We start from the raw sequence: 27,762 nt of genomic DNA, 5'->3' as shown, positions 1-27,762 counted from the left end.
CGACAAAAGAGTGACAGAAAAGTGACCAAAAAGTGATGAAATTTGGCAAAAAAAATCACAAAAGCCACAAAATAGCCACCGAAAAGTGACAAAAAAGCAACAAAAAAGCAAAGGAGCAAAAAGTGATGACAAACGTGGCAGCAACACAAGGAAAAAGATCTGTTTAGATGAGTTTTGTAGATCTTAGCTTTCAAATGAGGCTTTTTACTGGCTTATAGGTTGTAACCTTTTAGATTTGGGTAAAGCTGAACTGGAGAAAACACACTTAAGGTTAAAGGGACCCCCCTACATGTTCCAGCCATGTCCTAATGTGTAGAACGAGCCCAGACCTGCCTCTAAAATCCTGCACTGTCACTCAAAAAGGTGTTCGGGTCCGAATTGCGGTCATGCACGAGCTTATTATAGAAGGTGCGGTTACATGTATGACCTGAGGTGGCAGTAGTGAGTATATAATGACCAACTTGCATCTAGTCTCTTTAGTATAGAACCTGCAGTTACACGTATGACCTGAGGTGGCAGTAGTGAGTATATAATGACCAACTTGCATCTAGTCTCTTTTGTATAGAACTTGCAGTTACACGTATGACCTAAGGTGGCAGTAGTGAGTATATAATGACCAACTTGCATCTTGTCTCTTTAAGACAGGGGTTAAGAGGTTAAGGTATCTGTGGTTGCCAATCCTAATCCATCTTTTAAAATTTGAGCTTAGTGACTAATGGCATTACCAACAGGGAAGAACAAAACAACATTGATGGACTAATAACCTGGTCATCCAGTATATTCAGGTAGTCGGCTGACCTCATTCTTTGTGCACTTGTTGCTCAACCTAGACCCGACCACCTGGCATCTCGCATCCACAAAACAACAGCAATTACAAGACACCACTGAAGCAACGCCGAGCGACCATCCTCTTTGTCTCTCGCCCCCCACCACACAGATCTTTACCGAACCACCAGAAGCATCTTGGCATTCCCCCACGTTTTCTGATCTCACCCACCCTGCCGGACCGTGCATCATTTCCCATCAGTGAGGACGTATGCATGTCTCTGCGATTTTCGCCCAAGCGTCGATAATGACTGTAATACAACGTCCTGTAGCCGGTTTTTCGACAGCAGGTGTTCTCTTTCTCCCTGCGTTGAACAAATTCTAGAACAGGCCCTTAGGAAATTACAGTATATGTGTACGTCCCGGCCGCCGCAAACACAAGCGAGGGAACCGGCTTCGCAACATGTAGCCAGCGTTTTGGAAACACTCCCGCCTCGCATAAAAAACAGTCAAATCCCCTTTGCGAGCCAAAACATATTACACCCCACTTTTAGGTCTAATGGGAAGATTTCTGTCGGAGGCATTCAATAGCGTTTTTTATGTATTTTTCTCTCTCTCTCTGTTGAAAAGTAGCGTGTTGACTTTGGGAGCAAAAGGCTGCCATTAGTATTTGTGAAAAGCGGGAAAAGAGATGGCGCTTGTTAGCCGGTCAGCTTGTGTATGGTAACGCTGCTCTCTTGTTGTTCTCTTTGCTCTTATCTTATTAGGCTCTGATTGTGGCGCAAGAAAATGAGGAAAAGGGGGCTTTTATAGTTGCATTTTACAGCCAGCTCCGCCGCAACAGTTATCGAAAGCCTTTCATGGTGCCCTTACAATCCCTGCACTTATATGACCATTTATTTATCTCGCGCAATTATCTTGAGAGGGAGGCTGGCGAACACATGAGTAGCGTTTTCTTTTTCCTATGTTACTTGCCCTGAGAGATTTCGTCTTTGCGGGCTGGATGCGCGACGACGGGGCCTTGCGGAACCCCCTTTTTTCTGGATTTGTGAAGCGTTTTTTGAAAATACTGTGAGCCAATGCAATTAAGAGAGAGGTGTTTGTACAGTGACTGAAAGACTGTAAGGGTGTCTGTCTCTTGTTTATTAATGTTAATAATTGAAATATAAGTGGGGTTAAAATTACCCATTGTTAGTTCACTAGATAAAGATACTGCATGAGTGATGTCATGCATACATGTCACTTGTAAATCTGCATTTTGGCACTTCATTGATTTTTACACTTTGTTGATACACTTGACAAGTAGATACTGCTATTTAATGTTGACACCCTGTTCTTATACCCAGGCCTCTCTGTTTGTTTCATACCTTGACAGTTTTCGGCTGCTGCTGGTCAAGGTATGAAATAAACACACAGGTCTTGGCTTTAAAAAACACATTTCATTATATTATTAGGGGAACTATTAATAAACCTAATTGCACTGCTCTTTAATGTGCTTGCATGTTGCTTGTAGCACCCTCCGCTGGCAGCAGGGGAAATTGCATATGATAAAAAACAAGATACAAGCCGCCAATTTGTGTCTAATGGCATGCTGACAAATATATGGTGATGAACGCACTTCGTCAGAGCATGTCTAGGGATGATTTAAGAGTTTGGAAATATGTGGAGGACACTTATGACACGCAGTAAAATTCAGGAAATTTGATTGGAGCCCTTCAGCAGTAGACGAAGATTGGTCAAAATTGTGTGCAAAATAATGTATTGTGTTTTGTATGAGGGAACACTGGTCAAAAGCAACAAAAAAATGTACATTTGCTGGTTATTTCCCCTTTAATCGAAGCTGGCAAAATCATAGCAGTCAAATTGTACAAACGTTAAGACAAAGTGCCTTAATTAAAAATCTGTCACAGTGATGGTAGTAGCATGCTGTTCAGCCTGTTCTTGTGTACTGCTTCAAAAAGAAAGACGTGCGCCGTCATGTCCGTCCATGGCACCGCAGACAGTTTACCGCTCAAGGTTAAGGCCCTTTTGCGCACTCTTTACTATTGGCATAACTCACAGTTTTCCAGAAAGCCCTCTCCTGCTCCCGCGCCTGTCCCAAAGCAAAGCGGCCCAAGCCAAAATGAAATAAAGCCCGAGATGTTATCAGCGTGATTGGTGCCAGCGGAGCTTGTCTGGGCCTGTGGTGTGGTGGGGCAACGGCGCTAGTCACCGCTGAATGTATGCGTGTATGTGTCCTAAAGGCAGTGGATAGATGAAAGCTTGCTTTAACCATAAGCTATGCAGGAGCCGTGCCAGGAGCAGGAAATGTATCAGCGTGATAACAGCCAGAAAGACGGAGCGAGAAGGAGGAAGAGGGGAGAAGGGACAGAATTGGACAGAACATTGAGGGAAAAGACAAGGGATTAAATGAATGAATGTAAATCAAGAAAGTCATTAGGAATTTTCTGGGTCAAAATCAGGAATGGAACACAAACAGACATATTCTGATGAAAAGAATCACACTTTTGGTTGATGGTATAGACACACATTAAGAATACAAATATCAGAGCCCAGTAATTCAAAGAAATTCATGAAAAGGTGTGTTTGAAAGTGAAGCAACGCTCGGTTCATTTAACTGGAAAATGTTCGATGACAAAAGGAAACACTCCCACAACTTTTATTGGACGCGCTGATGATGAGAGATCAATTCATTTTGTTATAATTCAAGGGTATAGGTGTAAAAAAGAGAAAGAGAGAGACACTTGGCACACCCGAGCATGTTTGAGGCCGCTCATAATAGAAGGAATTCATCTGGAGACAATGCGGTGGTTATTAAGGGTTTGCCGCCGCCGGCCCTTCGCTGGATCGCACACAACAGGACAAGAGCAATGAAAGATACACCTGGCCAGGAAAAGAGGTCTCCCAGATTGCACTTTTTTATGTGAATTTTGTCCAATTACAACAAAGTAATAATACGGGATAGACTTCCAGGTAGTTGTCTGTCTGAGGATGTTTTGGCAAGTGCAAGTTTATTTCTAATCCTCTTTCATAACAAACGATTTAAAGGCTTATTTGTGTTGAGAATGGAGTTCATCACATGGTTTCTACAGACAAAAGCATAAAGTAAGGGCTACATACATAGGAGTAGTACATAGTAACAACTTATGGCTTTGTAAAGTACTGTTGAACACCTTCACCTTAGTATTTTTATTCATGCTAATACAAGATTCCTAGAAGATGAGAAGATGGTTAACCTCTTCTTGAACTGAGCACATTTTCTCCAGTTCGGTTTTACCCGAATCTAAAAATGTCTCGACTGGAGTCTCATTTGAAAGCTAAGACCTACAAAAGTGATTGTATCTTTTTTGCCATGTTGTCGCCAAGTTTTTGGCACATTTTTGTCAATTTTTTTGTAGCTTTTTTCATTGCTTTTTCATCACTCTTTTGTCACTTTTTGTTGGGTTTTCCTCCTTGTTTTTTCCTCGCCATTTTGATGCTTTTTATTTTGAAGGTTTCGATTTGGATTAAGCCAAACTGGAGAATATGTGCTCGGTTTAGGCGGCGGGTAAGAGGTTAACAATAGTTCGATGTCATGTATAGGTGTATCCACAGATGTCACGAAGTACAGTAGTAGTAATAGCAGTTGTAGTAATTAATTCATGATTCACTTATTTGACTTTTCAGGGCGGAGAAATTAATTCCGAGGTGTTCGTGTGCATGTGCAGCAGCCTTACCCACTGGGCCACTGGGGTGCAAAAGCATTATCTCATCTTGCACAACCCCATTGACTGCTTTACCACGGCTGGAGCTCTTTTGTTTCGTCTCTTTTGTCTCGATAGTGCGTGGACGAGCGTGCGTGCCCCCTTTTGCAGACCACGTGAGTTTTATAGCGCGCTGACTGTGCTGTGTTCAGGGCCCATGGTATTTTCCTGTGGGCAGCTAGTTAAATGAGACTGGCAAAGACAGCTGGGGACCATTACTACTGCTCCGAGAATTACGGCACCGTTCACACACACGATAGCCCCCCCGTGCACACGCCGCCGGACCGCGCCAGTTCAACGTTCAGTACGGAGAATATCAAGCCAAGGTATTCGTAGTATTTAAATTTCACCCTCCTGTACTGTATATAAAATGACTGAGCCGCCCGAGTATTTTTTTATTAAACTTGCAGTTCTCGCATGTCACTCATATGTCAATGTTAATTTCCTATTCGCTGGCTATGCAAAGGAAATTGACTTTCTGGACAAAGTGCGAATCCCAGAGGGCCACAGGAGCTCATTTTGATGGAAAACCTCAAACAAACATCGCTGCAGTTTCTATGTTTTTGTATTATGGACTGAACTTCGGAGCCAAAGGAGAGCATTTCAGATCATTACTGATGATGACAATGTTTTGATTAACTGTGCGATCGTATGGGGACACTGACAGAGCATTGTACTTTTGCCTTGGAATTCAGTCGTTGTGTTATGTGACATGCATTTTTTTTTACCAACTTTAATGCATCAGGTTGGGACATGAAGGTTTAAAGATCTAAGCGATCTCCATGCGACCATCCCTGAAAAAGTAAAAAAATGGCAGCCATATGAGTTGAGATACTATTCGAGACCAGTCAAATCTCTCCACGGAACAGATATTACAGATATCTATCGTTTTCTCAGCCTTTGACCTCATCATTCAGGATCAGATCAGGGGTATCTGAAGTTCAGACTTTTGCACATTGTTTAGGTTGATAGGGACCAACTATATTCCATCAGTGGAGGCTTTCTTCCCTGATGGCACGGGCGTATTCCATGATGACAAAGCCAGGATTCATCAGGCTCAAACTTTGGTGGCGTCTTTTTTTGTTTTCAGGCTATATGGCAGTGTATTACAATCCTTACGGTTCATGCCTGCCTCCTCCTCAGTTCTTTGTGTTTTGTTGAAACCGCAACTCCAGTTTAGCCTGATGTATCTGTCAGTGTCACACGGCTGACAGCAGCCTCTAAAAGCCCACTGAGTCCGCGGGACATAGAGGAGCTGATAATGATGACTCAGGTCTACGGGGCTTAGTCTAATGCACTTTATAAAGCTCCTCTTACTCTTAATTCACTGGCCCTCGTTCTCTGGTCTCCGTTACCCCTGCAAACCGAGCCAGAGGTTGTAACTCCACAATGAGGCTTTCCACTGATCATGTACTGTCACTTTCATCCTGTCTCCATGCACAGTCCCCCTAGACACAACTTAAAGTAAATGGCAATTGTTTAAGAGCAGTGGTTCTCAACTGGTATTGAGCCACAACCCAATTACACAATGGAGATTTTTTTTTTTTCTTCACTTGGCTGTAAACACTGCTAAAGTGGCACTAGCCCGCAGTTAGCATTTCCCGTTAGCCTGTTAGCTTCTTCTTCGTGATTCCATTAGTGTGTATTGCGCCTCCGGGTCAGAGCAGGGTAAGTTGCAAGCATTGTTTTCTGGCCAGAGACACCAGATGGAGATGAAAGACCCCCCAATCATCCTATGAACACTTGTATTACCCCCAGAGGGACAACGAAAATGATTTGTAGACTTAGTACTGCTTTAAATAACAGAAAAAAGCTGAAATATATATATATGAAATATATTTATGATAAAACAACCCGATAACAGTCATTTTCATCAGACTCTACTGGTGATTCTATACATTTCTGGGCATAAATATTAAAAGAAAGGTTTTCTAAGACTCGAAACACACTAAAAAACAGTTCGAGGACCCACTTTTGGGTACCGAACCATCAGTTGAGAACCATTTAGAGTATAGTTCCTGAGAGTTCCGTTGAGTCAAGATGGATTGTCAGACAGACAGACAGACAGACAGACAGACAGACAGACAGACAGACAGACAGACAGACAGACAGACAGACAGACAGACAGACAGACAGACAGACAGACAGACAGACAGACAGATAGATAGAATTTCTAATAACAGAAATAGACGACTGGTTGATGAGTATAAATGCCTCTAATAAAAACACAACTACAAGCCGGGCGTCTATTCCTGCACAAATACTGTACGCGAAGAAGCTTGTGAGATGCCTGCGCTACACGTGCACATGGTTAGCAGGACGTAGCTGGTTTGAGTTAGCATTAGCGCCAGTCCCTTCGTGTGAGAGCCATAGACCCCCACCACCACCACCACCACCACCCTTCTTCCCCTGGATCTCCCCCTCCCTCCTCAGCCCTTCGTCTCCCATGTCTACTATAGTCCACCCAAACTCGTGCGGACAGGCCGGGGTCACGGGTTAACTGCCCAGGCCTAATCCTATACCCCAGGGAGAAAATTATCAGTTGCCGTCACTAGGTGTAGAGGAGTGATGTATGGTTCGGCCTGTGGTTGTAGCTGCGGACATTTGTTGAATGAACAATACGAAAAGTGCAGGTTGTGATTGGAGTAAATGAATTCAGTGGGGGGTGTTTGGGGTTATTTTGGGGTGCATATGTGGACCTCATGGACAAATCCTGGACTGCTTAGTCAGACAGAAAGAAAGCCATTCACATTCACTCTAATAATGGGCACTTTTAGTTACCTTATAAAGCCAGGGAGGATGACGGTAAAGGGTGACTGCCTTGGTGTAGACTTGATGTGCTAACAACGAGTAGTTAGGTTATATTATCGAATTACGGTATGTGTCAACAAGAAGTGCACTTTATACCTGAAGTCAGCAACATGACACATAACTTTGACACAAAAGATGGGGAGTAAGGAGAAGGAGGTTCTTCGGGACAGTACACATTTTGAAGGCCGTACAAATACACCGGCAAAAAGCAACATATCGCTTGTACAACTAAGTGATGTGTAACTATAGCGTGCCTGTTTGACCGCAGTCCACAAGGGGAATGTCAGCAGCTTAGTGTTGAGTGCCGAGGTCAAGACATGACAGATACAAACTGACAAAGTGTTCCCTTTCGCATCGCTAGAGGACGACATGGCCCGCTGACCACACGTTATCACCTGGAATGAGATGGGCACAAACACACGCGTGCACGCAGCGGCTGATGTCTGGCGATTAGCTCGGTGCATGACAAACAAGTCATCAGAACATGGAGGTGTGGGAGGTGGGGGCGTGGGGAGTGTAGGGGCAGGGGTGCGTGTGAGAGGTGGAGATGGGGGGGGGGGGGATTGGGGGCAGGAGGACGAGGTGAGCAGGCTGGGACCCCCGGGGACCCCTTGATCACAGCCATGCTAATGAGGAGATGCTTTGCCAGCAGCAGAGGTGTCAGCTAACCCCTGACAGGTGCAGCCGCGGTCCCAGGGCTGGTGCGGAGTGTGTGTGTGTGTGTGTGTGTGTGTGTGTGTGTGTGTGTGTGTGTGTGTGTGTGTGTGTGTGTGTGGTGGGGGAGCTGCGGGGCACGGGGCAGGAGGGGGGGGCAGGTAGAGGAGGAGCCGTGGGGCAGCTCGGCGTCCCAGTGGCCTCGCCTGCGGGCGGCTTTGTTCTGTATGCAAATCCGTAGTGGTGGCGTTCTGTCGCCCTTGATGGAATGTAGGAGCAGTAGAGTGGAGCTGAAGCCCAGGAATGCTGCAGTGCACACGGTCACACATCGAGGGGGAACGTGGAATCAAAGACGCCTACAGCCTCGACCTGCGCTCTGCTGTGTCCACACCCCGACATCCAAGCACTTTGAGTAACACATAGAGTAACATTAAGCAACAACAACATTAGAAAGTACAGTTAAGAGCTGCGAAAATACATCTATAGTATCCAAATGTTTATGTGAACCATACATTTTCTTCTTCTTTGGTTTATCATTTTTGATGGCACCAGGAATCCTCTTTGCTGTTTTTGACAACACTATCCTTATCATATTGTGTCAGAATGAAATAAGGTTCATAACAGTCAACATCACAAAGGGATACGCTGACCTTTAGTCTGTCTATTGCTTCTTCACAGGTCACTTTCCCATGGCTCATTTGAACAATGGTACACCACAACACTAATTATAATGATCATCAAGTGTAATACAATGATTACATAACTCCAAAGGCTTTTAATACACTTCCACCATTGAAGACAAAGATCTATTTTTCTTAAGCGACACTCTGAGCGACCTGGCGGAGCTCAGAGAGCGACTCGCATGCAAAGTAAGAGGGCTCAAGTTTAAATGCTCCTCATTTCAATTAGGTTTTCTCCCGGTAGATTTGCGAGTTAATTTGCCAGCGGTGAGTGTCCATTACCCCGCACACTCTCCTCGCCCCTGTCATGTCGGAGCGGCGCTTGTGGATTCTTGTTATTCTTCTGCGGTCTGAATATACGTCCCGCCGGCTTAGAACATCTGATAAAAGCCCCCGAATGTAAGCGTAATGTAAATTTGGGCAGCGCTGCGGACCTCAAAAGCATAAATCAAAAGCAGGCTGGCGGGATGGCAAATGTGGAGCCGCTATAAATGAAACCCAAGTCCACATGTCGGCACCATAACACTGTGGCCTCGGTGCTTACACCCAAACTAATGCTGTACAGTCTTAAACTACTTGCCTTTTCTTGCTTTCAAAGGCAAAACAATAGCAAAGGAATCTAAATATTGTGCTTGAGGAGCTTGTTTTGGGGGTAGATATTGGCAAAGGTGGGGCTTTCCAATAATTTTACTCAAGTATAAGTAAAAAGTAGTCAAAGAGAATCTTACTTGAGTACTGTGAGTAACTGTTTGAGCGAAAACATCTGATTCATTTTCAATGACACCATATATTGTGTGAAACAAACCATTAAATAAAGTAGAAATTGTGATATTTCCAAAGGCAATTCCAAGAAAATGGCTTAAAATACAGAAAACAAAATAATTCCAAAGAACAAGGTGCACGAGAGCATTTGCCGCTTAAATATTTACTCACAGTGGAAAAAGTAACAATTATTTTTACTCAAGGAAGAGTATGGATACTTGTACTTGAATAAATGTAACTGAGTACTACCCACCTCTAGATATTGGTAATCGTATCTGCCATCTTGTAATTTTATGTAACTGTGAAGCACGTGTCTATAAATAGTGCTCTACAAATAAACTTGCCTTTGCCTGATTATGGGGAGTATAGAATAGTTTGCATGTTTGTCTGTCAGATACATTTTGCATTTGAAAAACCGGTCTGTTCATAGATTCTTTCAGATTGTTTTCTCCTTTCTTGTGCCAAAAAAAAAAAAAATCATCATCAAATCTGTGGATAATCATTCAGTGACATTGCATTACCGGCCCCATCCATTTGCCTGTGCTTGTGACTGGCACAAAGACACCACTGCCACTGTTTGTCTGGATTCTGAAAAAATTCCAATACAGTGTAAGACAATATTTGGCATATGGGAACTGCTATCTGAAACTCAAGTCCACATGTTTGCACCCATAGCTCCATGGCCTTCACCGTTTCGACATTAGCCATATGTGAACAGTCAACGCTATGGCTCCCCTTCATTCACTGGCATTTTGTTTGTACTTTTTAAGGCAAAATAATGGCTATAAAAGGCAATCTGGAAGGAATAAAACGTGATGTAAAGCTCAGATCTGGGTCCCTGAAGACGGAGTTAATTGGCGCCGTGGTTTGGTAAAAAACAAGGCAGGAGAGAGCGGGGCATTATTACGGGCCCACCTCGGCTGCGTGCATGTGCCAGGGTTTTAATAACTTCCTCCAGGCTGCTGGCCCTTAGCCCTGTGCTTTCCTCCGCGCAGGACAAAGAGCTGCCCTCTCTCTCTCACATCGGCGGCATTGTGGGAAAACACTGCCTCCACGCTACCTGGCCACACACTGCACATGAGGGATCACAGGCGATGAGACAATAGGGCCTTAAAGGGGACATATCATGATTAATGTTCGCTTGTTATGAAATCGATCCCTTGTCAAAAACATACCTGGAGTTGTGTAAACTCTTTTGATTAGGTTGTTTTTTCTTCTACTTTTGGAGCATTTGCAAGCATTCATATTTCCCTTTTGTCACGTAATATAACTCTGAAGTGCATTTATAGCTGTGCCATGGATTTGTTAGCATGCCGCTGAAGATGAAAACCAAACATTGAGATACAAACCAAAACTCTCTCCTTTCTCGGGCTGGAAAATAAAATCGACTTACTTCGGTGCATCTCGGTCTTTATAATCATCAGGTTTAGAGCTAATATAAACAGAACCTTGGGAGATTTTTTAAGCATTAAATGTAGAAGTCAATTTGATATATCGATCGACCAATATATTGAAAAAAATCCCCATATCTCCAGGACCGAAAGTGATACAGACTTCCCGTTTTTTCTTTGTAAAGAGATAAGTCTGGGCTGTAAAATGAGCCTCACAGTTCCCTAGGCCTCAAGGGAACCGAGAAACATCGAGATGAATATTTTTTTTTTTTATATAAGTTTCACTAAACCTCAGTCAAAATGGTCATTTTGAAGCACAGAACCTCAATTCAATCGCTGAGTTAGTTTTAACATTTGCAATTGTATTTTTGATCACTGCGTAACAGTGTGCTAATGCTAACGGCAGTATGCTAATGCTAACAGCAACTAATCAAAGCTGGGACAGAAACTACTTAATTACAAAAGGAATAAAGTAAACTGCTAGAGTGGCCAAGTATTTATGTTTTAACAGGATTATAGACCAGACATTTGGAAAAATCGCCCAAAAAGTCAGCCAAGCATATCGGCATCGGCCAATAAAAATCCCCAAAAATTGGCATCGGCCTTAGATAAACCCATATCGGTCGACCTCTAATCAAATTATACTGGAGAAAACCAATTGTTTTTGTTTGAGCTGAGGTTTGTATAAAAGGTGTGTATAAGTTCTTGAATCAGCAACATGTATTTATTTTATCATGAAAAAATTGTAATTGTTTGTCATATCATCCAGCCCTACTCCTTTCTGTCCATACAACAGAATTACTTGCAACATTAAATATGAGTGCTGAGGTGTCCAGAAGCAGGTCTATAAGCCACAATTATGCAGAATCTCTCCACTTTAGAACCAGGGCTGATAACAGAATAGCAGAACAGAATATAAGAAATGCGTTTTTTCCCTTTTTAATGTAATCATTCACTGTAAAATTTTCGAGTTAATAATCATATGGCAAGAGGTGTACATTTTGTTTTTCTGAAATTCTAAAAGTAATATTTGTATTCTTGAAATCATCTTTATAATTACATAAAGGAATCGTTCAGCAGCCCTGTCTCACTCGCACTCACACTTTCACAGTTTGGTAGTGTCTTTTTCTCGACACAATGACAGTGTGCATTGCCAGAAGAGCAGAGCGTGTGATTCCCTGTGCCTCATAAAAAGGCATTAACCGCGTTGAGTGGACTGTAACATTAGCAGATTGTTGCATTGCTCTGAATCCTGTATTCTCTCCATTTCTCCCCTGGCCTCAGACACAGGCGACGAACGGGCTGGAGAGAGTTTCGGTGTGTGTGTTTTACAAAGTGTGCGAGCACGGCGTAAATTGGCCGATTAGGTCCGTACTCATTGACGAGAACGAAAGTATTGTAGCCGGTAGTTGACCTTGGCGGCCATGCAGTGGAGGGTCCCCCGTCTGAGTGTCGGGCAGACGAGCGTAATTGCCACAAAGTGAAGCATGACACGGCCCCGCGACGCCCCTTAACTAAGGCTTTATTGGCTGTGAGCGGTGAGCAGCGACAGCACGCACACTCGCCTCCGTGTGTGTGCCACCGTCAGAGCGAGAAGCCCCGTTTCCACTGGCGGGGAAGGGGACGGTTTGGGTGCGTCTGAGTGGGAATCATGTAAAAAGCAGTTTACTACATGATTCCCTTTTTTGTTGTTGTCTTGATGTTAATATACTGTAAGCCTGACCTGACCTTGCTGCTTATATTGCCAGTTTGCATTTTTCTCTTCACCATACACCTTTTATGCTCTCAGACTTTTGTCCCACACTTTGCCACCGTGACCCTGTGCAGACCTGTCTCTCACGCAGCAGAATCAATGGCGTATACGGCATTATACATCTCCACTGCGCCGTAATCTAATGGCCTGCAACCCATAATTTAGCACGATTTTTCTTAGTCAAGTGTCAATCAAGCAAACATGTCCCGGGAGATTTGCTTTCTAGGGCTTTTATGTGCGCTTAATGGGTAGCTGAATCTCCAAATTACTGCCAAGACGCACATTAACAGATATGAAATGAGCTTTTGATGAAACCCTTGCACAAAAGAATCAAATGTATTGCAAGACTGAATGCGCGTGTCTTCGATTGGGAAGCTTTCCCCTTGTTTAGAGTGTGCTTTTATTGAAAGACGCGAACATATGGGGGTCATCATCAATAATATCCTGAAAGACACGTGGCGATTCAATTTAGGGATGCTTCTTTTTGTGTCTCTATCCCGTTTTTAGTTAAAAAATAAAACAAATCATTGACAGTTGGTTCTGTCTGTGCCATCCCCAAAGGCTTTTCTACATTTCTTCTCGAGCTCCATGAGTCAGAGGCGTTTCCCTTTTTGTTCCATTTCAAGGTTTGTGCGCTTGTGAGTGGCGGCGTTTTGACCCTCCCTCCCCGTTATGGAGATTCTTATTTGGGAAGTTGATAACAATTTTTGTCTTTGGCCGTCATTTGGCAGCGACCCCCCCCCCCCCCCCCCTCATCCGCTGCCTCTCTATTAGCAGACACGCTTCCTTTAACAACATATGGCACGGCTGTGTAGGCTATGACAGGATGCAAATGTGTTGCTTAAATGCGTGTGGTGCCGGTGAAGGGGGTGGAGGTGGGGGGAGGTTAGTGGGGTGTGTGGGTACAGGAGTGGGGGAGGGTGGGTATTGATCGGGCAGACATCATTTCAAGAAAATGATTGTTTTGCACGTGAGGGAAGACTCATTTAACATTTACAGTTAAGCGATTAGGTATACACATTATTTCATAGACTTAATAAACAATAGTAATGTTGATTTACTTATAAAACTACTTTTACTTCATGTCAAAAGTTATGACAGGGGTTCCCAAAGTGTGGTTGTGCGATTTTTTCATATCATTTTTGAGAATTATGCAACAGTAAATGTAAGTGATTTCATCAAATGGAAATATAATCAGCTAAAATACATTTGATGTATAACAGGATTTTAAATGTTTTGACATTTGGAAAGCGTTAATTACGTTTTACTGAGGAAGCCCCCGGCTTTTTGTATCAATATTTTGAGTGTCGCTACCTGCTTTGGGTTACCAGATGATAAAACAGTTGCAGTTAAACCCAAATATACTGTGCTCTTGTACAGCACTTTTTGTCTGCGAAAAGCGCTTTAGAAATACACTTTTCTTACTTACTTTACGACAGCCAGTGCCTTTTGAAAACAGTACTGTGCATTAGGGCCGTGCGATATGGCCTAAAATCTCTATCACGATATAAAAAAGAATTATCACGATAATGATATATTTGACAATATAATTGACAACAGACAAAGTACTTCAAAATTCCAGTCTATTGGAAGATTAATGCGCTGATATTTCATTCTTTTGCCCCTGAATCCTACACAGTGTTTATGCTGCTCTGATGGAGCTGAGCGTAACATAAATTATATCGTGTCTAACGATATCAAAAAATTGTATCGCGCTAACAATATGCAATACGATGCCTTTCTGTGCATGCTGCATATCCATGCTTTTTGATACCAGCAGATGTAAAACAAAAGCAACATTTTCATACCCCATTTTCCCCCCATTTTCTAGTTTTGTTAGTCTTATCTCCCTTTTTATTTGGTACTTCATTTCGGCGTAAGCTTATCTTTATTGATTGGATATGCTAGAATGCGTTTTCAAAGCTGTCAACTGAGCTGGTCACAACAGTGCAGTCCAGTTCTCTAGATGGTGCAGGTCAAGCTACTTTTCCCATTCCACTTTTGGCCATGGGATTATTTAATTAGCAACTCGATCTTTGAGGAGTTTATATCATTTAGTCAATAGTGTGTTTTTCACAATTAGAAAAACTTCATCAATCCGCAGTTCAAGCTCTTGCATCTTCATCTCGTATCGATCCTTGCTGATTGGATTACACAGCCTGCCAGTCCGTAGACCGCCCCCGATCCCCCCGGGGACATGTAAATAGCCCGTGTGTGTCCAAGTACGTCTGCTCCCCTAATGCCCCACTCCCCACTTCTTTACTCACCCCTTTCTTCTCCTCCTCCGCCTCTGTGCGCTCCTCTTCCCCCCTCGCGCCTCTTCTCGCTGTCCAAGCTGTTAAGCCGTCCAGCTCTCTGCTCTTGCCAAGCGCTCGTGTGATGTCGGGCCAAACTAAACACAGGCACGCAGCCCGCCACTTGCGCCCCACACGCAAACACACACACGCCGGCGTAAAGCATTTAGGAGACATCCATATACATTTGCGCACACATGCCCAACACCGGCTCGCGTTCCAGTCAGGTCATGTGCCTCCCCCCCCGCCCCACGCAAACAGCCGGCAGTCAGTGACAACTCTGTGAGATCGCCCCCGCTAATAGCAGAGAAAAGCAGGCAGAATCACTAAACGAGACCCTCATTAACTTTGCCTGACCCTTTTACTCCCGCGGGGGAAGCCAAAGTGATCACACCGCCAAAACAGCTTCCTGTACGAGACACAAGCCAACATCAGCTTTAGCTTATCTGTGCAGCAGGCCACGGACGGCAGGCACTACAATGTTAGTCTTTGACCGAAGATGGATTCAATTATCAAACTGGTTGTCTTTATTTCAAATTCAGCAGGTACTTTCTATATCTCCCCAACTCTTTTTGAGAGTTGGGGAGCGCGAAATGGACCATTAGGGATAGAGAGGTATGCTATGTAAACATAAAGAATTTCAAAAGCCTCCTCACTGCCGACTCCTGCTTCTGTACTGCATGCCGCTGTTGTGTTAGAGTCTTTTGTAATTACTGACACTTCAAAATTACAAGAAAGATATTAAGGATAATAAGCACTCTTGAAGACAGCAGGTAATTTAATCTAATTGGGCAATCATTTCTGGACTATGTGATCCAACATCACTTTTCGCTCATCGAGGATCAGTCAAAGATTGGCCAGGCCAGAGCAGCCCCAGCGAGGAGAAACATCACTGTGCTTTAGGGTCTCTTAAGATATGAGGAAAAAAAGATATGTGATGATTGATGTATTATGTTGCAATAAATTAACAAAAGTCATCAGCAGTTTGTTCCCCCTCCAAATTGTGTAAAAGCAGGATGCCATTTATTTTCCTTTCAGGCTGTTAGCAAAAAGAAGTTTAAATCTCTTATGTGGCTTCATGCGATATGTATATTCACTCAAGTAATACTGCAATAAAGATCATTTAGCAGTGTACTGCATAGCCCTCGAGTACACATACTATACGGATGTGTATGTGTGTGTTTTACATTCCTTGACAATGGGTGGCTTTGAGGCAGTCAGCCGTCTCAAAGGTTCTTTTTCTTGATCACATAAGACTTTGGGCAAGAGCAGCTCCTCTATATTTTTGTGTTTTTTCCCTCGGGGGGCTTCTCCGGGACCACTGTACCAACTTGACTCGGGCTCGCGGTAGCTGCTGATGATAAAGTAGATGCAGATGCCTCGCGAGCACAAACACAAGAAGACTGTGGAAATACTTTTGTTTTTTTAACGCAAGGCAAGCCTGAGCCTGTGTTGAATTAGACGGATCGCCATCAAGGTTTTTTCTTTTTATGAGCCACAAGAAGGCTTACGAGGGCCACGCCATAGTGACTGATAAATTCATTTGCTGTTATGAAGTCAGAGCGTTAAAAAGGGCAATTTGTCTGGGAGTAATGCACGTTAGGATCGGCCACACCAGATCTTTTACTGTCCGTGTGACATAGAGTTCGATCTAGACCACAGGGGCTTGAATGTTTACACATCATCTCCATCATTTTTGTCTCTCCTTTGTGCGCTTGTCGTCTTCTCCGATTCCAGCATCCCTCCATCACCCCATTCTTTCTGCTTTCTTGTTCCCCCCCTGTGCTTTTTTTTCTGAAGCAGCCTCTCCTGTCTCCGTATGGAAATGACAGAGTAGACGAGATGGATCTGTATATTAAAGCCTAGCTGACATTAGAATTTGCATAATGTGTCGTGGCCTTGGGGCAGTACCCACCATCTGCATTAGCCTGTAGTCACACACCCTGCGAGTTGCACACGAACGCACACAGAGCCCACAAGAGACCCTTTTTTGCAGAGATACTCTCAGCTCAAGTTTATGTGAAGTTAATATTCTTAAATACACACTCGGCAGGAACTGTCAAGTGTGGGGCATAACAATTAACAGATCTTTCTCTCTTGTTTTTTTTGCAGATAAAGATGAGCCGTCGAGCTACATCTGCACCTCCTGTAAGCAGACCTTCACCAGCGCCTGGTTCCTGCTGCAGCACGCTCAGAACACCCATGGCATCCGCATCTACCTGGACAACCACCTGGTCAACGCTTCCCTCACCCCGCGCATGGCTCTACCCCCACCCCCGGGTGCCGACGCTCTGCCGCGCTCTCCTCTGCCCACCTTTCTCGGCGACACCAACAACCCATTCCACCTCCTGCGCATGGCCGCACCCCTCCTCAGGGAACATCCCCCTCCACCAGGCTACATGGAAACACGGCTGCCTGCTACGCCACCCTTCATCAGCCCTCCCCCTCCCCCTAGACCTCCTCTAGAGCGGCTGGGTCCGGAAGAGATGGGGCTGCTGTCCCAGCACCCCAGTGCCTTTGAGAGGGTGATGCGGCTGACCCCCATGGAGCCCCCTTCGATGGACTTCTCCAGGCGTCTAAGGGAACTAGCAGGTAACACCAATAATGGCGGACCAACTCCTCCTCTGTCTCCCAATCGAGTGCCACCCATGCATCGCCTGCTAAGTCCCACCCTTTTCCAGCCCGGGTCCAAGCCCCCTGCCTTTCTCACCTATGCCCCGCAGCCTCCCACATCACAAGGTAGTCATAACTCCGGTAGCCCGTCTGACCCCCAGAACCAAGGGGTTAAGTCAAAATCCTGTGAGTTCTGTGGCAAAGTATTTAAGTTCCAAAGCAACTTGATTGTCCATCGGCGAAGCCACACGGGAGAGAGGCCCTACAAATGCCATCTCTGTGACCATGCGTGCTCCCAGGCCAGCAAACTCAAGAGGCACATGAAAACACATATGCACAAGTCTGGTTCCATGAGTGGCTCCCCAGAACAAGACTCCAAAGGCGATGGAGAGGGTGAAGACAAAATGAGAGACGGTGATGGTAGAGGGATGGGTTTGGACAATGATGAGGAGGAGGAAGAGGAAGAGGAGGAGGAAGAAGAAGAGGAGGAGGAAGAGGAGGAGCTGAGGAATGGCTGTCGTCCAGATTCAAACTTGAGTGAGGACTCGCAGGAGTTCAGCCAAAATCGAGAGAACGGGCCAAGGCATTCCCCTGAGGATAAGGCCATGGGAGGAGACAGAGTCAGAGAAAGTGGAGGTGTGGGGATCATGCGCCCATACAACCATCTGGACAATCACCTGAGACTGAACCCCAACAAGAGACTCCTGGACAGGCAGCCCAACGGAGACGGTGGAGAGCGGGACGAGGCGGAGAGAGAAGCAGAGCAAGAGCAGGAGAGAGAGAGAGAGAGGAGCCAGCAAGAGGATCAGAGGCCTTTGATGAACGGCAGGATCAGCGTCTCTGAGGCAGACGCCTTCTCCGGCTTGTTCCAGCGTCGGCCAACTCCCATTACCAGCCCCAACCCATCCAACAACAAGAGGATCAAGATAGAGAAGGAACAGCTTGAGCTTCCTCCAACCATACCCCTCATCTCCCCTGAGAATGTGTACTCACAGCTCCTGGCTGGTTATGCTGCATCTCGCCACTTCATTAGAGAACCCTTTCTGGGATTCACAGATTCTCGACAGTCGCCATTCGGCACCTCCTCGGAGCACTCCTCCTCAGAAACGGGAAGCCTGCGCTTCTCCACGCCGCCAGGGGAACTGCTGGATCCAGGCAGCGCCTCAGGTCGCAGCAACAGCAGTACCCCTCACCTCCTGAGGGGCCCCGGGCCTGGCAGACCCCCCAGCTCCAAGGACCGCAGGAACGACACGTGTGAGTACTGCGGAAAAGTGTTTAAAAACTGCAGTAATCTGACGGTACATCGGCGCAGCCACACAGGTGAGCGGCCCTATAAGTGTGACCTGTGCAGCTACGCCTGTGCACAGAGCTCCAAGCTCACACGCCATATGAAGACCCACGGCCAGTTTGGGAAAGAGGTGTACCGCTGTGACATCTGCCACATGCCCTTCAGTGTCTACAGCACGCTGGAGAAACACATGAAGAAGTGGCACGGGGAACATTTGATGGCCAGCGAGGTCAAACTGGAGCAGGCCGATAGAGGCTGAGCCAAAACCTCAACAATCAACACTTAGACACACATTTACGCACACAAACTCCCTCAACAACCTCTGAGCTGTGGGGCTTGGCTGCAGAATCTTTATCTCTGAAATGAGATTGATTAATGTTTGTCTTTTTCTTGTCACAAACTGCCACCTGAGAATATAAACAAAGGGAAACTTTAAAAGAAATTGTCTGAGAGCCGATCTTGGCGTATCCAGGCAAACTGTCTAAGGATTTTATCAGTTAGGAATCCATGGAGCCTTTCTACTGTGCAATAATTTCTGTATTTATTGGATTTTTGTAATGATATTTGGCATGTGCAGGTACATCTTTGTGGGATTTCCTATGGAGTTAGTTTTTAAAGTGTGCTAAAACATTTTTGTTTTTAAAAATATAACTGGAAGAAGTCACCCTTTTTCAAATATTCTTTTTGTTTCCTTTTAAAATATTGTCATATGAGAGAAAAATTGTGTGAAGCAGGATGCTTTTAAAAATGTTTTCTATCTATACTAACTGCAGCAGCGGACTACAATCCATTTCCTCATCCAGGCCTAAAGCACTGAATGTCAGGCTGACAATAAAACACCACCTTGGATTTGAGAAATCCAACATTATATATTAATTTTCAGGGGATTCAATATTTTGAATATTGGCATGCGACTATTCTGATGCAGTTGCTGTATTGCTGTCCTGTTTGATTCATCCGGGACGTAAATAAATGGTTGCACTTAAAAGGAGGAACCTTTATCGGAGGCTCAGAACATTCCCAGTGTAGGTCTAAAGCGCCCTATGTAATATGTTGAATAAGTTAAGACTACTTGTGATTAATGTGAGAAGAACAGTCCTGTTTATGGTTTGTAAATATTTTCTTTTTTATATGTTCAAAAGTTGCCCTGAGTACTTAGGAGATGGCCTAAACCTTAACAATCAGAGACCAGCTGCTTCATTGCCCACAGTATATGCTACATCCATCTACCGTGCATTTTTTCATTTTTAACCTGATTTCAGACCTCCCAAGCCAACGTGTCCACTTTCCACGGCAAGTCCTTCTTACAATCCTGGGCTGTTGTGTTTTCATAAAAGACTGTTGAACCTTTACGAACTGTAGATGCACAGTTTCAATTGTTTATCGCACATTCCAAGTCTTGTCTATTGCTGTGTAGTAGTTGCAGACTTTCTTCAATATGCCGCAATACATTACCTGCAAAAAGGTATCGCAAATATGAATTGAGTTTGAGAGGATCATTGGAGGATCAATCAGAATCATAATAATAGTGATGCCAACCTTAAGATTTCTTGCTCGACCATGTTAACCTTATATCAGTGCATTGAATCTTTATGGAAACACAACCGCAGCCCCTCTCCAAACGTTCCGAAATGAAAGTCATATCAGTTTGTGTGTTAGCATGTGTTTCTCTCGGCGGCGCGCTCTAAGCCTCTCCCCATGCGTCGGGGCGTCTTTTCACACTCCACTAGCTCACATTCATGCATTAGAGCCGCTTTTAGACCGAATTTGCCTGTTCATTCGCCCCGACAAAGTGATACGGTTTTAACAGATTTGCGAGACAGTGTGCGCGGCGGCGACTTTCGGGGATTACACCCTTTTCTGATTCTTTTTGCTTTTTCCCCCCCGAAATGAATCGGGGTACAAGGAAAAATATATGAGTTATGGTAATTTTTCACGGGCGCACCGGGGGGGGGGGGGGTGGATCGACTCGGCGACCTTGCGCAGGGGTTGGTCTTATATAGTAAAATAGAAAGATTGAAATTGATGAAATGTATGAAGGCGGAGAGGGGAGGAGGAAGAGCGGACGCGGAGGGGGGGGGGGGGGGGTTGCAAGGCCTTGACCAGAGTCATTCAAATCAAATTGGAAGCATATGAAAAGTGTGTGTTATTTCGTACCCAAATGCACATGGGCTGGCCACACCGGCGGAGCGTGAGAGGCGGGAGACGCGGCGCAAAAAAAAAAGCCACATGAAAAGAAAATTGAGACGACTTTCATTTCGCAATCCCAGCACCCCCCGACCATCGAAAATCATCTTCACATTTTGCAAAGTTCTGACCTGCTTTTTTTTTTTGGGAGGGGGGGGGGGGGGGGACCACCATCGGCTTCCATCGCCGCCAATTTTGTTTGATAGGAATATACAGTGCTCCGAAATGCAACGTGATTCCTGCATAGCGAGAGGTGACGGCATAGGTTATACATTGTAATGAATGGCTACATGGATTGGGGGGGGGGAGAAAGAGGGGGCTTGCTTACATGTGTTGATGCATGGCTGCAAAAAATCAAGATCCAGTGGTAGACGCGCCTATAGGAAAAAGTTTGCGCGAGGCCAAAAAAACCCGAGCCATACTAGAATAAAAAAAAGAGATGCAAACGTAAAGAAAACGCTGTCACATTATCCAAAACCCCTCGAGGACGTTCAAGTCTTTACAACGTTTACAGTGTTAAAGTTATTGAAAAGAAAAAAAAAATGTGTACGTGTTTTAAGAAAATAAAGTATTGTTTAGTTTTTAAATTGTCCAATGTTCTGAACACCATAAGACTTTTTTTTTTATGCTGGTGGAGGGATTTTTTTTTATCTTTGCTTCTTTTTTTTTTTCCTGTATTGTGGAAATTGTAATATTGCAAAAAGGAAAACCAGGATTTTTATTATTTTTTTATTATCGCAATTTGGTGCCATTTTGAACTTTTATTTTCCTTTATGTTTTACATGAATGTTGTTTGTTTGGTGAAGCTATCCGAGTATGGATATAAAACTAGAAACGTCAGAATCCGTGGACTTTCTGCAAGGGTGGGTCTAAAAATAGTGCATAAACTACCCCTAATCAAAACGAGACACGATGTTTTCGCTCTTATTCTCCTTATGGTTGGTTGAAGGTCTTGTGATGGCACTTACCAATTGTAATTTGGCAACATACTGTATACATTTCTTCATATCTCACGACTTTTCACTCACTCTTTGTACAAAAAAAATGATAGTTTCCTTGTTCCTCTTTTTTTTTGTGGGGGGGGGGAGTGCATTGTTGTGAAGAAAAAAAAAAAAGGAAAAAAAAGTGGTTTCCGAAACAGTCCACGTCTTGCTGTTTGGAACATATATGTATTTTTGTAATGTGTTGAAAAATCAATACAAGAAAGCCAACACTTCAATAAATGTTGCAATTGCTCTATGACAACGCCGTCTTTTGCATTTCATTCATCACGACGATTAGCACGGTGTGATCCTTTGTTGTAGGTTTTTTTCTCCATCTGTGTGTTAAAACATTAGGCCTTCACTACATTTGGAACAGGTTTTCATAATAAGGTAAAAGTTGTTGAGTCAGTTATATTTGCTAAGAGAAATCCTCACAGTGGCAGGAGAATAAAACGCTCACCCTTATAAGTGAGTGTATCGACGCATTATTCACTTTTATTCATAGTTTATATATAAAATTAAGCATTACATGCAATAAATGTACTTTATCATTACAAAGGTAAAATTCATTGCAATCTTGAGAGCTGGTGTCGTCAAACCTTTTGTCAAAGAAACTCAATTAACAAAAAAAGTAACAGACAAAACAAAACAACAACAACAACAAAATTGCAGCTTTCATTTCTACCTTTATTTATGTATCTGGGCACAGCAGTGTCGATCGGTCTATTCAGCCAATGGAACAAAGTGCGAAGTCCGTTCTGTGTTAGATATCCTCAACAAAGGCGTTGGCCATTTTGAAATGCTTCATGGGCCGGACACTGCTAAAAGTGATTCAAAAGCAAGGCTTAATCGACTATATTTTTGTGGGAGCCTGATTTTGTAAGGCCAAATGTGGGCTGCACATTTCACAAAATGTCATCTCTTTTTCCCACCGCACATAATATCCACTGTGTCTGATTTAATGATAGATCACATACAACAGCGTCTACTTCAAGTTTGGACTGAACAGAAGAAAACAACAACATAAAAAGTAAAAAAAGAAAAAGAAAAGAAAGATAAGCTGGGGGCCTGGACCGGATTAGTTTGAGGGCCACATCTGAAGTTGAATAGGCCTCCAATAGAGTGTTATTCATTAATATCAAAAATGGTGGAAGCTGTTGTAGAAGTAGAAAGTAGTATTGCTATTCTTCATACTTCCTTTGTATATACAAGAAGATCAATATTTCAAAGTCTTTCAACAAATACCCCAAAGTAAGCACAACCGCGTTCTTGACATTGCTCTCTTCCAGTGAGTCGGACAAGTCAAGACACCCTCATGTCCGTTATGAAATCAGATTAGAAGCAAATCGCTCTCCTGCTCACTCCGCAGCTGCTACCGCTGTGTGTGTGTGTGTGTGTGTGACTTTCCTACTTTTGGAAAACAATGCAAATGCGAACATGAGTCATAGGGGCTGGTGTTTTTTTGTACGCGAGCTGTTGACAGTCTCATACTTCATAAATGAGTTTTGGCACGAGGAAGGGGACCCATCAGGTATGCGCTGATCCAGGGCCAACTGCAGTCAAGCCTGTCTTTGCTTGAGCCTCCAGGACATTGCACAGCGACCGGAGAATGCATGCGCTCTGTTTACGAGAGCCGGGGAAGAAATGAAAGATGGTTTTGTCAGGGGGGAAAGTCAAAACACAGAGAATTTGTCATTAATGCCAACTTTCGCCACATACGAGAGCAGCTAACTTTCTCAGTTCGGTGATTCAATATGCAGATCAAGGTTGAATCATTGTGATGTTGCAGAGCATGGAAAGTTTAGTGGTTAAAAGTAACTAGAAACCTTTACTAGAAAGCATTTCAAAAGCAGCCTGGGATCCATCCTATGATTTATCCGACAAAATTGGATCAACATGGACTACCAACAACCCCTCACTCACACAGGCTACCTTGTATTCTAGGTACTAACCAGGCCCTAATTCGAGATGGAAAGACATTGGCAATGGCCTCTCTAACCCCCAACATATGCACACACCTCATTCACACTGAACAAACATGCAGGTGGATACCAGGCGGAGAAGTATGCACACAGACACCTTAAAGAGATACATCTACAGCCCTAGTGATGAGTGTAGCTCGGACGGCAGTTTGTCGAGAGGAAAGCGAAGCCCCATGCGAAAGAGATATCTGGGCGTGCCAAAGAAGTAGGGGATTACGACACTTAAAAGGTCACAGGCTAGAACTTCTGGGTTTTCCCGCAACGACTCGGAGAGAGACTCAAAAATCCACAAGTTCTTGTCTGTGCGCGCGCAGAAGAAGAAGAAGAAGAAGAAGAAGAAGTTACAGAGTCGTTGACACCACAGGGAGTCGTAACCCCCAGGAGTTTGAGGCCAGCGGTGACATGGGGAGAGCGGAGTTAATCAGCGGTGCAGATGAAATTAATCACTTTTTACCAGTGGTTGTCCATTAATCTGACAATTCTGTAAGTGTTGACGCAGCATGCAAACCCCCCAGGCCAAGAAAAAAAAAAAAGTCACTTGTTGATGCTTGGATTAAATCACCAACTCTTTTGGTTATAAGAAACACCTTAACCACAGTTGCGCCAAAAGTACAGTGATGATATTCATTGGAGGATTTGACAACAACAGAAACACTAGTGATGGCAGTAGTTGTCATAGATCCATCCATCCTTCCATCCATCCATCCATCCATCCATCCATTTTCCTCCACTTTTCCGATGCCGGGTCGTGAATCACATTGCAACAGACCCTTATGGCTCCTCCTGCAGGTGGTGGGTCCACAGAAGGACGGCCTCATGGTTCTAACCAGGCCTGTTGGTCTCTCATAGGGGGCTTCTGAACCGCTCTTTGCCTGACCCGTCACCCAGGACCTTTTTGCCATGGGAGACCCAACCAGGGGCACGAAGACCCCGGCAACAAAGCTCCCAGGATCATTCGGGTGCTCAAACTCCTCCACCACATTAAGGTGGCAGTTCCAGGAGGGGAGTTGTCATAGATGATCATAGACAATAAGACAATGATAAGTCTGTTGGTCCGATAACTTTTACATCCAACTTTTTCCCACACTTATCTAACAATTTTGTCTTTTTCTTTTATTTTTTTTAAGTTGTGATGCTGAGCGCTTCTTGCACCTCAGCGGCTTCCACAGATAATGTTTGTGGTACTTCGCAAAACTCATTATGACTTCGCCGACCGCTGTTGTGTGTGGCTGACATCTGGGTGCCATGTTGGGAGATTTTGGTCAGCGGAAAGTGCTGAAGAGGGAAGATGCCACAGGTTTTTGTCCCGGGCAAAATAGAAAACGCTGCAAGAAATTTCTCGGCGCGGCGGCCACAGACAGAGGGAAAAGGGGGGAAGGAGACGCGACTCACAATGGCTCAGTGAACGCACGGGAAGTCTGTGGCGCGAGAAGTAATTAACCACAAAGAACACTGCACAACAAGAAACAAGCGGCATGCAGAGGCTGGAGCCATCCGAGCTGAGCGCTTTATACCTTCTCACTGCTGTACATCACGTGGCTATCAAACTTCACCCCCCAAAATCTCATCCAAAAGTAACGTAAGGAACCATTACACCTTTTATTATACATATGCGCTAAGGGCTAACTGCACAGAGAGAGAATGTGCGCGCTAGTCGTTCGCAGATGCCGATATTGGCAACAGCAGTGTCCTCTTCTCGCTTTGTTGTGCTCTTTTAATTTGCGTGAATCAGTGGGAACAGCCCTATAACTCCTGCATGACCTTCCTCATCAGCGCCGGATCCCACAGTCTATTTCTACTGTCTGCGCCGGCCACACATGTTAGGCATTACGCAAAGGTTAAGAGGACGATGCCAAAAAGCCTCCTCTCCTCTCCTCTCCGCTTTGAAACATTTGAGTTCGGCTATCATCGAACCAATCAACGTGACATGACGGGGAGAGTTGTCTTTTTAATTATACAACAGCCCCGGGCATCTTCTAATACGGTTCGCCCGGGCGGTCCACTCAGGGCTGCTTGTTGCATAATCAGAGGCTTACCACAATGTGTTTGGAGATGCCTGCTGAACTTACGCACTTCTTTCCTTTCTATGAATTTGAGATTGCACTATGGCGGTCATCACGCGAGATTCAAAGTGTGGGTGCTGGTCCGGAGTTTGCATGCTCTCCTTGCGTCTTACTGGTTTACCGCTGCTTGGTTTTCTCTCATCAAGCCAAAACATGCAAAACAGGCCTTTCCTCCTAACTGGCTGGTCGAGGAGATGGGTATGGAGCGGTTCTTGGCAGGTTGTCACGCTACAAGTGGGAAATAAGTTTCAGCATACATGAACAATGAAGTACCTTTTACTGCACCTTAAGTTTCCAATTCCCCTCTCCGCAAATTAGGAACTTGTCCCCCAATCTGAGGCGGTCCGTTGTTGGTCTCAACTTGTGTGGTGTCTGGACTCGCTATCTCGTGACCCCATCTGCATTTTGCCGCCCTTTTTTTGTTGATTTAAGCATTGTGTAAGCCTAAACAAAACAACTCAACACCTGTGTCTCTTTTGCCTGTAGGTTCTATTCGACAGGACAGCACTGGAAAAGGGGCGATGACGAGCGGGAGAGACATTGTCGAGGCCGGGACTCAAATCCTCAACGCTCGGGACAGAGCCGCGTTCCGCCATATGACTGGAATACTGGCAGCTCGTCACCTGCCTTTTTAACACCACGTTTGATATCGAAAATAAACGTTCCCCCCCTGCAGGGCTCATGACCTACACCCCCACAATTAGGTGACCCATCAGACCCGTTCATAGCGTTTTTCTTATTTTCACATCACAAAAAATTAATGATCGTAAACTGCCCTCTTCAGGCCTGTTCACGGGCTCCCCCCCCCCCCCCCCCCCCCCCCCCCTCCCCCTCCAGGGAGCTTCCCGTGCCCAGCGTCGTGGGAGAAAAGTGTCCTTGAGCAGCCGTGGTGAAGAGGTGCCATTTCCTTCTGCCCCCAAAATGCTCGTCGGCGGAACAGGGGGGGGAGGTGAAATCATGGTGCGCAGTAAAACCACGTCCTCACAGAACAGGGTGTCAGCAGGGATTGTGGTCGGCGTCGCGGGCCACACACCACATGAACACTGCGCAGAGCCCGTTCCGCTGGATCACAGGGCTCCGGACCAGGCCTCTCTCCTCCTGGGACAGCGGCAGTCACTAATCTCGCCACCGGCCACGGGACAGTGACGCCAGCCCCGCTCCGAGCCCAACGACACCCCACCAGAGTAAATGTGGCCCAGCTGCAGCATGTGGGAACACCGAGGAGGACATAGAGACGAGGAATGAACCCACGGCGCTTTGGAAGAGTGGTCAGAAGAGTCACTGTAAAACAAAACGAATGACTGTGGTAGTACCGGGCACAGTAACACGAGCCCTATAAATATTATAATATGAGCGTTTTATAATCAGTGGCTATTCCAAGGGACCCTCTCAGTGATGTTTGAATTTAAATATACTTTGTGATTTATTAATGACTGGCACACAATCAGTTTGAAAACAAAAGAAACATCTGTGTCCATTAAGGTGGGAGTTTTTTTGTTGTTGATGTTGTTATTTGTGATCTCAGATATCGATACATTAAATATATGTTATAAATATGTGTTAAATAAAACAAAACAAAATGTGAACCCTCTCTGTTGTCTGCTAGTATGTTAGTGTGTGTGTGCGTGCATGTGTGTGTATGATGCTGACTGAGTTGAGTTGACCCTTGACAACTAAATCAATTCTAAAATAAACAACTAGGTCTATTTTTTTTGTTATATTTTATTTTACACTTCCTTGAAACATTGTGTCTAACTAAATGAAGTACATTGTAATCTGCTTTGTAACTTTCT

General features: G+C 44.6%; 1 protein-coding gene across 2 annotated transcripts in view; it reads left to right on the top strand.

The window, feature by feature from the left end:
- Positions 1-26,669, top strand: part of bcl11bb (BCL11 transcription factor B b) — a 49,294-nt gene extending 22,625 nt beyond the window's left edge. The window contains exons 3-4 of one of the 2 annotated variants that reach the window (XM_079572686.1): positions 16,966-18,720; positions 26,456-26,669. In XM_079572686.1, coding sequence (XP_079428812.1) covers positions 16,966-18,720; positions 26,456-26,604 — 1,904 coding nt within the window. In that variant the 3' untranslated portion in view covers positions 26,605-26,669. Of the gene's footprint in view, positions 1-16,965; positions 20,714-26,455 lie in introns of those variants that run through there. The other variant, XM_079572685.1, reaches the window with a different exon arrangement.
- The last annotated feature ends 1,093 nt before the right edge of the window (positions 26,670-27,762 follow it).

This window comes from Gobius niger, assembly GCF_951799975.1.
Source record: "Gobius niger genome assembly, chromosome: 15".
NCBI lineage: Eukaryota > Metazoa > Chordata > Actinopteri > Gobiiformes > Gobiidae > Gobius > Gobius niger.
The sequence above is the reverse complement of the archived record's forward strand: the minus strand, read 5'-3'. Positions and strand labels throughout refer to the sequence as shown.